At 45.7% G+C, this 12,405-nt stretch overlaps 1 protein-coding gene across 8 annotated transcripts; it reads left to right on the forward strand.

Annotated features, from left to right (window-relative positions):
* Nucleotides 1-1,282: 1,282 nt before the first annotated feature.
* LOC147126946 (uncharacterized) lies at nucleotides 1,283-12,092 on the forward strand. 8 transcript variants are annotated; one of them, XR_015084683.1, is made up of 5 exons: nucleotides 1,283-1,818; nucleotides 9,610-9,815; nucleotides 9,874-9,984; nucleotides 10,058-10,170; nucleotides 11,340-11,466. XR_015084683.1 is itself a non-coding variant. In XM_086022161.1 (5 exons), the coding sequence occupies exons 1-4, from the start codon at nucleotides 1,719-1,721 to the stop codon at nucleotides 11,352-11,354; spliced, it is 432 nt and encodes a 143-aa protein (XP_085878287.1). In that variant the 5' UTR covers nucleotides 1,283-1,718; the 3' UTR covers nucleotides 11,355-11,393; nucleotides 11,566-11,694. The 8 variants fall into 8 exon arrangements, 6 of the variants coding, with proteins under 6 accessions (XP_085878287.1, XP_085878283.1, XP_085878286.1 ...); XM_086022161.1 differs by lacking the exon at nucleotides 10,058-10,170 and adding an exon at nucleotides 11,566-11,694 and having other exon boundaries at nucleotides 11,340-11,393; XR_015084682.1 differs by having other exon boundaries at nucleotides 9,610-9,984; nucleotides 11,340-11,393.
* The last annotated feature ends 313 nt before the right edge of the window (nucleotides 12,093-12,405 follow it).

The raw sequence follows: 12,405 nt of genomic DNA on the forward strand, positions 1-12,405 counted from the left end.
GCTCCAGTTGTTCTCACCGAGGCTTGCCACCCGAATTTTAACTTTTTATTTTCTACCAGGGATGGGAAAAGGGGGGGTGAGACTTCATCAATTTTTATTTATACTCTTATCTCAAAGGAGGTCATTTTTAACAGCTATTTATCATTAGAATATCACGCTTTTGTTTTTAGCAGTCCCCCTATTCTCGGCATTACCGTTTATAGACCTCCCCATCATTCTACTTCTTTTATTACAGAATTTTCAGATTTCTTATCCATTTTATATTCCAGTTATAACAGGATTTTAATAACCGGCGATTTTAATGTACATGTGGATGACATCTCGGACCCACTATCCAGAGAATTTTTAAACCTTTTAAACTGCTTGGATTTTAAACAGCACGTCTCGCAGCCAACTCACAGAAGGGGACACACCCTAGATTTGGTCATAATTTATGGCTTGTCTGCCGGTGTGTCCTCTATTGTTGACTTGGCTGTGTCAGACCACTACTGTGTCTATTTTAACATCGCCAGTTTTAACCATCTGGCAGCCCCGGTGAGAACAGTGAAGAAACGCTACTTATCTTCTGAGGTGGCTGCAAATTTTATCGAGATTTTAAAAAGCACTCCTGCTGACATTTTACCTGCACCCTGTGATCTTATTGTTGATAATTTAAACCTAAATTTAGAATCATCATTAGATTCAGTAGCTCCACTTTCAATTAAAACAAGAAAAACAAAGACCGTTCCCCCGTGGAGAAACAATGCAATCAAGATATCAAAAAGAGAATGTAGGAGTGCAGAGAGGAGGTGGAGAAAAAATAATCTTACAGTACACTACAAAATATTATATGAACAACTAAAATCCGACAATAAAACAGTCAAACGGGAAAAAGTATAAGATCCCCTTTTCGTCAAACTTTTGACAGAAGTGACGTCACACAGGAAGTCCCGCCGTAACCACGCCCCTTTTATGACGGTTAAATCCCGCCAATTTGATCACGTCATTGTGTAGTCCGAAAATAGAGCCCCTAGCCACAACCGTTTGGTGACGTCATGTTGTAGCCCGGAAGTACGGCCCCGCCCCTAAACACGCCCAATACCTAAGCTCACCAAGCCCCTTTATAGTAGGAAACGCAATTTTGACCCTAACCCCGCCCTGATACCTCACATCCGGTCGGCCATTTTATGTGGACATGCATCGTTTCCGGTTGGCCATTTTGGCGTGACACTGGATTTCTGCTGAGCGATGTGTTGATCCCAAACACATACATGCATATATATATATAAAACTCAAAGGGGATCATAACATTTCCAAGCAAAAAGTATCGGAATCGGTCGGTATTACCCTGTATTTACCCAGTGTCGCCCACCCCTACTGCAAAGGATGCTGGGATGAGCGCTGCAAAGGATGCTGGGAAGCGCGCCACTATCGCGTGTGGCACAGTTTGTTCAAGGGGCGTTGCCGTAGTTGATTCGCTGCAGATCGACTTATTTTTTATCTGAGCACACGCGGCACTGCATCTTCCTGGATTGGTATCAGATGTACTCAAGAGATCCAACGTAGACGCCCATCGCTACTTTTTTGGACTTTCGTCTTCGCTTTAAGTCGCCTCGGGGCCTGGCCTAGCGTAGTTTATCTTAGCTTGCTAGCCGCTAACAAAGAGACGCGTTTGGGATCAACACATCGCTCAGCAGAAATCCAGTGTGAGCGTCAAGTGCTGTGATTGTTGAGTGACAATGTACGCAAGAAAGACAGAGTACGAGTGGAAACTTTGTGGAGCAACAAAGGACAACGACGCTGTCTTCAAGAAGTCCCCAGTTGGCTCACGCAGAGCAGGTTTGTTCACGTCAAGGTTTAACTCTTGATTGTGTCTACACAAGCTGAATGTCTACACACAATCTGCTGTGTGCGTTCGTAAAAAGATGAAAAAGTATACCGTGCAAAACGTCTAATATATTTTGAGTATCTTTTAAAAATTTAAGTTCTATTAAAAGAGTTTGATAAAGAAATTAGAGTTGGAATAGAAATATCCAAATCTACCCTAAAGGTAGAGAAACACAATTTTTAGGTGATCTATCCATGTAATGATTTTCTGGGACAAACTTCAGAGCAAACTTGTGTGTGTGCAATTGCAATGCAATTGTATTGTCTTACATTTTTGCTCATTCACTGCCAGACATTTTTATACCCTCTTTTAAACTAACGTTTGAAAAAATATAAATAAATACATTCCTGGGATTGAATGGCTGGACTGTGCAATTGGAACAAATTGGAACTCTATTTGTGGAGCAAGCTTTGTTGGCGGATGTACTGCTTTATCAGACCACGTGTAACTTTAAACTTGTCCGTGTGGGCTTGTCTCTGTCTGATAACAACAGTACAACATATTACGTGTCAAATGGAGACAAGCTTTGCTAAAAGTGCCACGATGGACGTAAAACTAGACGAAGCTAACCGTTAGCTTTAGTGTTACAGATATGCTCTCAAATCGCAGCTTCGCCAAGCTTTCACTGCATTTGTTGGTGCAACCCGACATATGCTCACGAGTAACCAGCCCTGATCGATGTAAAAATAGATGAAGCTAACTGTTAGCTTTAGTGTTACGGATATGTTGTCAAAGCGCAGCTTCGCCAAGCTTTTCCTGCATTTGTTGGTGCAACCCGACATATGCTCACGAGTAACCAGCCCCGATCAATGTAAAAAGAGACGAAGCCAACCGTCAGCTTTCGTGATATTTTCTCAAGTGGCGTTTAGGGCCAACGTCGCCAAGCAGTTATTTGTTGGTGCAACCCGATATACGCTATGGTTGTAACCATACACAATACTACTTAAGCAGCTGTTTCATTTCTTCGTAGAGTTTGGGGTGTCTATCTTTTACGTTTGGCCAAATTTGTCGTGCTACTTGACTTGGTGGAGACTGCCTTGTAGCAATGCTTGCAGACCGGCTGGTCGCAGTTTATTGTTTTTCCCCGACTCGTCAGTGTCATACCCGAAGTACTTCCAAACAGCACTTTTACATTTTGGATGTTCATGTAAAACGGGTTGTGAGCCTGCTGTTGCCATTTTAGTCTGATAAGTTTTGGTTTTGCCGTCGGAGGTGGTCTGAGGCTTGTTGTGAAGGGATTGGAGGAAGCAGCTTCTTCTTCGTCTATTTCCCGCTCACTGGTGTACACAGCAACACCATTGGCGTCTGGGAGGACCGTGCGTGTCAGCGTAATCAGAATGAGGCTGTGAAAAGTGTCGATACCAAAGCAATTGAATATATTGTCTCGATACTATATTTAATATCAATTAATATTAAGGTATCGATTTTTTTTTTGACAATCCAACTGGGAACTCCCCCAAAAAGTGGCGGGGTGATGTCCAAAAGTGTTTGCGGCTCCCAGTGCTTTATTTTCTGTGGAAACCGGGTCTAAATGGCTCTTTGACTGTTAAAGGTTGCCAACCCCTGAGCTAGACAAAGCACATTAAGTTTAAGAAGGAGTTTGTTTCGTATTCATATTGACCAGTTTGGCTTTTTTCATAGTTCTGTTGACTTCTTGAAGTCTTAACATTAAGTACCAATATCATCGCTGGCCTGTGAAAAACACGTATTTCCAATTTTGGAATTTTTAAAAATTTTCCATCCATCCATTATCTCCCGCTTATCCGAAGTCGGGTCGCGGAGGCAGCAGCTTCAGCAGGGAAGCCCAGACTTCCCTCTCCCCAGCAACATCCTCCAGCTCTTCCGGAAGGATCCCAAGGCGTTCCCAGGCAAGCCGGGAGACATAGTCTCTCCAGCGTGTTCTGGGTCGTCCTCTGGGTCTCCTGCCGGTGGGACATGCCCGGAACATCTCACCAGGGAGGCGTCCAGGAGGCATCCTAATCAGATGCCCGAGCCACCTCAACTGGCTCCTCTCGACGCGGAGGAGCAGCGGCTCGACTCTGAGTCCCTCCCGGATGGCCGAACTTCTCACCCTATCTCTAAGGGAGAGCCCGGACACCCTGCGAAGGAAACCCATTTCGGCCGCTTGTATCCGAGATCTTGTTCTTTCGGTCATGACCCACAGCTCATGACCATAGGTGAGAGTAGGAACGTAGATCGACCGGTAAATTGAGAGCCTCGCCTTTCGGCTAAGCTCCTTCTTCACCACGACAGATCGATACAGGGTCCGCATCGCAGCAGACGCTGCACCGATCCGCCTGTCGATCTCCCGTTCCATCTTACCCTCACTCGTGAACAAGACCCCAAGATACTTGAACTCCTCCACTTGGGGCAGAATCCCATCCCCGACCCGGAGAGGGCACGCCACCCTTTTCCGACTGAGGACCATGGTCTCAGATTTGGAGGTGCTGATCTTCATTCCGACCGTTTCACACTCGGCTGCGAACCGCTTCAGCGAGAGTTGGAGATCGCGGCTTGAAGAAGCCAACAGTACCACATCATCTGCAAAAAGCAGAGATGCAATACTGAGGCCACCAAACCGGACCCCCTCGACACCTCGGCTGCGCCTAGAAATTCTGTCCATAAAGGTTATGAACAGAATCGGTGACAAAGGGCAGCCTTGGCGGAGTCCAACCCCCACAGGAAACGAATCCGACTTACTGCCGGCAATTCGGACCAAACTCTGGCATCGGTGGTACAGGGACCGGACAGCCCTTATCAGGGGGCTCGGTACCCCGTACTCCCGAAGCACCCCCCACAGAACTCCCCGAGGGACACGGTCGAACGCCTTCTCCAAGTCCACAAAACACATGTAGACCGGTTGGGCAAACTCCCATGCACCCTCGAGGACCCTGCTGAGGGTGTAGAGCTGGTCCACTGTTCCACGGCCAGGATGAAAACCACATTGCTCCTCCTGAATCCGGGATTCGACCTTCCGACGGACCCTCCTCTCCAGCACCCCTGAATAGACCTTGCCGGGGAGGCTGAGGAGTGTGATCCCTCTGTAATTGGAGCACACCCTCCGGTCCCCCTTCTTGAAAAGGGGGACCACCACCCCGGTCTGCCAATCCAGAGGCACTGTCCCCGATGTCCACGCGATGTTGAAGAGACATGTCAACCATGACAGCCCCTCAACATCCAGAGACTTTATGAACTCCGGGCGGATCTCATCCACCCCCGGGGCTTTGCCACCGAGGAGCTTTTTGACTACCTCGGTTACTTCAACCCCAGAGATAGGAGAGCCCACCTCAGAGTCTCCAGGCTCTGCTTCCTCAGTGGAAGGCGTGTCGGTGGAATTGAGGAGGTCTTCGAAGTACTCTCCCCACCGACCCACAACGTCCCGAGTTGAGGTCAGCAGCACCCCATCTCCACTATAAACAGTGTTAATGGTGCACTGCTTCCCCCTCCTGAGACGCCGGATGGTGGACCAGAATTTCCTCGAAGCCGTCCGGAAGTCATTTTTCATGGCCTCCCCGAACTCCTCCCACACCCGGGTTTTTGCCTCAGCAACCGCCAGAGCTGCATTCCGCTTGGCCAGCCGGTACCCGTCAGCTGCCTCCGGGGTCCCGCTGGCCAAAAAGGCCCGATAGGACTCCTTCTTCAGCTGGACAGCATCCCTTACCACTGGTGTCCACCAGCGGGTTCGGGGATTGCCGCCACGACAGGCACCGACCACCTTGCGGCCACAGCTCCGATCGGCCGCCTCAACAATGGAGGCACGAAACATGGTCCACTCGGACTCGATGTCCCCCGCCTCCCCCGGGACGTTGGAAAAGTTCTGCCGGAGGTGGGAGTTGAAACTCCTTCTGACAGGGGATTCTGCCAGACGTTCCCAGCAAACCCTCACAATACGTTTGGGTCTGCCAGGTCGGACCGGCATCTTCCCCCACCATCGGAGCCAACTCACCACCAGCTGGTGATCAGTTGACAGCTCCGCCCCTCTCTTCACCCGAGTGTCCAAAACATGCGGCCGCAAGTCCGATGATACGACTACAAAGTCGATCATCGAACTGCGGCATAGGGTATCCTGGTGCCAAGTGCACATATGGACACCCTTATGCTTGAACATGGTGTTGGTTATGGACAATCCGTGATGAGCACAGAAGTCCAGTAACCGAACACCGCTCGGGTTCAGATCGGGGGGGCCGTTCCTCCCAATCACACCTCTCCAGGTCTCACTGTCATTGCCCACGTGAGCATTGAAGTCCCCCAGCAGAACGATGGAGTCCCCAGGTGGAGCGCCCTCCAGCACACCCTCCAAGGACTCCAAAAAGGGTGGGTACTCTGCGCTGCCGTTTGGTGCATAAGCACAAACAACAGTCAGGACCCGTCCCCCCACCCTCAGGCGGAGGGAGGCTACCTTCTCGTCCACCGGGGTAAACCCCAATGTACAGGCGCCAAGCCGGGGGGCAATAAGTATGCCCACACCTGCTCGGCGCCTCTCACCCTGGGCAACTCCAGAGTGGAAGAGTGTCCAACCCCTCTCGAGAGGACTGGGACCAGAACCCAAGCTGTGCGTGGAGGTGAGCCCGACCATATCTAATCGGAACCTCTCAGCCTCACACACCAGCTCAGGCTCCTTCCCTGCCAGAGAGGTGACATTCCATGTCCCAAGAGCTAGTTTTTGCTGCCGGGGATTGGACCGCCAAGGTCCCCGTCTTCCGCCGCCGCCCAGCTCACACGGCACCCGACCCCCTTGGCCCCTCCCACCAGTGGTGAGCCCATGGGAAGGGGGACCCACGTGTCCTTTTCGGGCTGAGCCCGGCCGGGCCCCATGGGTGCAGGCCCGGCCACCAGGCGCTCGCCATCGAGCTCCACCTCCAAAATGTTCATTTTAATGCAATGTTGGTAACGTGGAAACACCATTCATGTCAAAATAAGAAAAACGAAAAAAATGGAGATAAGTGTTTTTCACAGGACGGCGACGATATGCTAAAATAAAATGACCTAAATTCAATTTTTTCCCCCGGGTTCAATAGTTAACCCGTTTTAGCCGATAGTGCCTGGCTCAACAGCTCCCCAAAATCTAAATTCGTCTTTGGAATTAAGTTTCCCAGAAATTCAACACCTACAAAATAATTAATGTCTCACCCCCTATAACAGATAGAAACATCATTCCAAAAGAATTTGAGTGCTTAGACGTGTGACTTTCAAACAGGCCCAAATTTATTCATCTTTACTGTTTTCATCAAAGATGTAAAAATAAAATGTCGGTGCAAGAGAAGCACAACTTTTAATTAAAAAAAATCGAATGTAATCACCGTCCTCTTTTGTGTTACAAAGACGTCGATATTGTCATTGCCTACAAACATATATCTTAACCATATATTACGTTCGACTGGTTCACTGCTTATGGTAAATGGGCTGTCACTTATATAGCGCTTTTCTACCTTGGGTAGTCAAAATGCTTTACACTGTACCTCATCTACGTACTGATGACGCAGCATCAGGAGCAACTGGGGGTTCAGTATCTTGCTCAAGGATACTTCAACATGGTAACAATGGCCCGGGATCGATCCCACAACTTCCGGGTTGGGAAACAACCACTCTAAGCGCGTTGACTTTATCAGTGTTTTTCAAACACCGGTTTGCCGCGAGATATTGTCAGGTGTGCCGTGGGAAATTATCAAATTTGTGTGCCTCTGCGGTCTAGGCCTGGCACGTACTCATGTAGTTACTACAATGTAGTACTCTTCCATACCAGCAGGTGGTAGCAGCAGGTAGCTAATTGTCCTTGTTTAGAGACAAGCAAATTAGTGACGCATGTTTATCCAAACAGGCCCATGTTTCACACTATCAATATGAAACATTACGAAATGATTTTTTCTTTGTGTTTATTCATTCATATTCTTATCAATTCATATTCAAGACGTTATAATATATTTCACAATTTCAGCTGGTGGTGTGCTGCAGGATTTTTCGAAAGAAATCCAGAACATCGTCTGCGGGCTCACGGCACCGTCATGTGTGTATTCTGATGCATTTCATTGGTTAAGAGAACAAAAATTGGATAAAGAAAAAAAAAGAAAATGCTCTCCAGGCTTTAAGGGTAGAAAGACGCAACAGCCCTCCAGGCTCTAGTGGTAGCAACACGGTCACGCACTCCCATCCTTAATGGGTTAAAAAAAAGGACAAAAAATTCAATATGCTGTATATCAATATCAACCAATATGAAATACCTATATCGTGATTAGTGTTGCCACGGGTTACCAGTACCATACCCCCATTGTTCAGCGTCAAAAACGGCTCAATACCATTTTTTTGAAAATGCCGGTATTAAAAAAAAAAAAAAGCACACATAGCTCACCAATTCTGTCTTAAAGGCAAGTATAAATACGTGCATAGCTGGCTGTCTACTGATGTGTGTGAAATGCCTTTTAGTGGCACGCCTCCTGCATGTGAAGATGGCCTCAAAGCATTGAAGCCCTGGCTACACCTGTGCTCCTCGTTGAAAAGTATGACGCGCGAAGTGGAACTCTTTTGCTTACATGCCATGGCAAACCGACCAACGTGACAAAAAAGAACGTCTACAAGTCTTGTTTTCAAACTACCGTGGCTGGAGGTGGGATCTCGTCCAATCTGGCTGAGCACCTCGCTGACCGGCATCCAGAGAGTTATTGCACAGCGACAGGTTGCGATGCATTTCCAACACCTCAAAAATAAGTAGAGTGAGAATAATTTTGTTCACAATTTCACGAGCCATTCGACTAGCTGGGAGCGGATTAGAGAAGAGTAGATGCACACGCATGCACACCCAAGCAACATTACATTGACTCATTATCAATTGATTGAACATTTTTGCTTGACCGTAATGGTGCAAATGTATTGTCAATATCAACAATGGATGACATGAAATGCAGTCAAATAGGTCAAGAATATGGCATGTAATGTAAAAACATATCGTGAATAAGTATGTACATACACTGACATGTATACATGATGCTTATATAAACATACAAATGCAGACATTGATCTCATGCTTTCAAAAAAAATAATGTTCTTAAATCAAAATTGGCTAATTCTGTGTCCAAAAAGCATTGAGGTTATCCAGCTGCGTATCTGGCCATGAAAATGATCATAACCTGCTCAATACTGCATTACAGTCGATGTCACACGAATAGGCATTCGTGTGACATCGACTATACTATCTATACACCTCTGTGCACATTTTCTACTTGTGACGTTTAAATCAATAAATACATATTTGATGGTTAGCCCGGGGGCTTATGAGTCGGTGTGGGCAGCCCTTCCTGCAAGGGTTTCAAAATAAAAGCCTACAAAGGCTTTGATGTTCATGTATTATTTAGAAGGCGTTTCTGCTTTGACGGCTCAGAAAATGGATGATTGGGTGACGTATTCTTTGAAGCTTTCTTATTACCCTTTGCAGTGCTTAAATGTTAGTGAGGTTTTAGTACACCGTCATAGATGCAGTCGTGCTAATCATTTCTTCAAGGGGCTCACGTATATAGGTGAGCAGTACCGCTTTTGACGGGATCAGCGCTCAAAAAGGTGCAATGTCAGACCGTGTGCAAGTCTTTCCACAAATAACCAAGGATTGGCTTCCCACAAAAATGCATCAGTAAGTGAATTTGCTAATGCCGAACAGCACGTTGTAATCTTCCCAACTTACCTGGCTCTCATAATAAACCATTATAAATATGAACTATAATAATACCATGTGCGTTTGTCTTCTTGTCTTGCAGACATCAGTGAATATGTTTATCCTCACATTAAAGAGGAAGAGGAGGATGAAGAGATCCCTCAATTTAAAGAGGAAGAGGAGCAGCAGTCCTTTAATGTTAAAAAAGAGGAGCGAGAGCACCTGTGCATGGAGGAGGAGGACCAGGATATCTGCAAGTTGCCATCGACTAATGCATCTTTGAAGAGTAAAGATGAAGGTCAAAGTGAGGTGAGCAGTGGGGCGCAGCCTCCAAGCAGCAGCAGCTCATGTCAACATGTGACAACAGAAGGTGATGGGGACCACTCGGGAGGATCACAAGGAGACGGCCTCCGCCCACCACTATCTGATAGTGATGAGACGCCATCAAATGGTGATGATGATGATGAAGAATGTGAAGGTGATATGACATGTATCAATGACAACAAATGCTGGAAATGTTCTAAGTGTGGGAAAACGTATGCTTTTAAGAGACGTTTACAACATATGAGAATGCACCCTGAAGAGAAACCCTTTTCCTGCTCAGTTTGTGGCCAAAGATTCTCTCGGAAGGGTCACTTAAGACGTCACACCAGAACACACACTGGTGAGAAACATTTTGCTTGTTCACATTGTGGCAAAATATTCTCTCATAAGGGACACTTAATAAGTCACAGCAGAACACACACCGGGGAGAAACCTTTTGCATGTTCTCTTTGTGGACAAATGTTCTCTCATAAGGTAAGCTTAAAAAGACACACAAGAACACACACTGGTGAGAGACCATTTGTATGTTCGGTTTGTGGCCAAGGATTCTCTCGGAATGGAAGCTTAATAAGTCACACCAGAACACACACTGGTGAAAAACCTTTTGCATGTTCACATTGTGGACAAATGTTCTCTTTTAAGTTAAACTTAAAAATACACACCAGAACACATACTGGTGAGAAACCTTTTGCCTGTTCAGATTGTGGCCAAAGGTTCTCTCGTAAGCAAACTTTATTAAGTCACACCAGAACACACACTGGTGAGAAACCTTTTGTCTGTTCAGATTGTGGTGAAAGATTCTCTCGTAAGTCAATCTTAAAATTACACATAAGAACCCACACTGGTGAGAAACCTTTTGCATGCTCAGTTTGTGGCCAAACGTTTTCTCGGAAGGCACACTTAATAAGTCACACCAGAACACACACTGGTGAGAAACCTTTTGCATGTTCAGTTTGCGGCCAAACATTTTCTCAGAAGGGAAGCTTAGTTCGTCACACCAGAACACACACTGGTGAGAAACCTTTTGTCTGTTCAGTTTGTGGCCAAAGATTCTTTCAGAAGGGAAGCTTAACTTATCACACAAGAACACACACTGGTGAGAAACCTTTTACCTGTTCAGTTTGTGGCCAAACATTCTCTCAGAAGGGAAGCTTAGTAAGTCACACCAGAACACACACTGGTGAGAAACCTTTTGCCTGTTCAGTTTGTGACCAAGTGTTCTCTCGAAAGGGGAATTTAATAGCTCATACAAGAACCCACAGTGGTGAGAAACCATTTCCCTGCTCAGTTTGTGGCCAACACTTCTCATGGAAGGTTTCTGTCAGGAGACACAAGTGTGCTGGTGAAAACCGCAAAACCAAGAAGTCTTAAAGGGGAAGTCAACCCAAACATATTTTTCAAAAATGTTCCCAGCAGGCCCACCGGTTGAAACACGGTATTTGCGACTGACCTGTTTTCTGAATCTGAGCCATGATTGGTCGTTGTGAGCAGTTGTGATGTCATTTTCAGTTGACACAAGACTAAATGGCCACCTCCAGATCAGATCGATCTACAACCGTTTTGGTGAGTTCAAACGTATCTTATCTTATCTATTATTTAAGTTACCTGTTGTAAATTCCTAATTAGTGCTTTGGTTATACATGCATTGGTTTAGTGTTTAATTTGTGTGTTTTACACCAGGCACATTTTTGGGCAGCTAATGGGTCCTTTCTTTCTTTCGTTTCGAGAATATTAGCCGTTAGCAGCAGATGCGCGTCTCTTCGTCGACGTGTACGCGCCGGGATTGAGCGAGTTGTTGTGCTCTGTTGTGTGGAATGGATTGGAGTGCTACTAAACCATGTTGTTCCCTATCACTGTGTCCGGTCATGCTCTTTGATTCGAGTGACTGTGTGGATGAGGCGCTCCTGTGAATCCCCCCAAATTCACATACAAAGGCATTCTTATTCTTATTCTTATTCTTATTCTTATTCTTATTCTTATTCTTACAGTCCTAATTCCGCAACATTACTGTAACTTTCTTTTTCTACATGTGTGTACAATTTTATTATTTTGATTTATATGGACACATTTATTAGCATTACGCGACGGAGACAACTTGGCTTCCGGGGAGTGAAGGGGGGGCGTTGTGTAATGTAACGTAAGCATACCGTTGTTGTTGTCTCTATTTTACTTTTATTTTCAATTGCTCATCATTTAAATTTTAAATGACATGTCTCTTCTTGCTGTTGGATTTTATCAAATAAATTTCCTCCCAAAATGCGACTTACACTCCAGTGCGACTTATGTATGTTTTTTTTCTTCTTTATTATGCATTTTATGGCTGGTGCGACTTGTACTCTGTAGCGACTTATAGTCCGGAAAATACGGTAAGTTTCTAATTTGCAGTATATTAAATGAAATATTCAATGATTAAACCAAGCAAGCAAATATCATTCGTTGTTTTATTCCACTTCAAAGGAAATATGAACATCAACTTTCAAATACATTTTTAACGATAACTGCACCCTACATCACATCATTCACAGATTTTTGACGGCTCACGATTTGAGAGGTTCACTTTTACGAGACTTCACGT

This window comes from Filicampus tigris, chromosome 22 (assembly GCF_054856515.1).
Source record: "Filicampus tigris isolate MCC_2025a chromosome 22, RoL_Ftig_1.0, whole genome shotgun sequence".
Taxonomy (NCBI): domain Eukaryota; kingdom Metazoa; phylum Chordata; class Actinopteri; order Syngnathiformes; family Syngnathidae; genus Filicampus; species Filicampus tigris.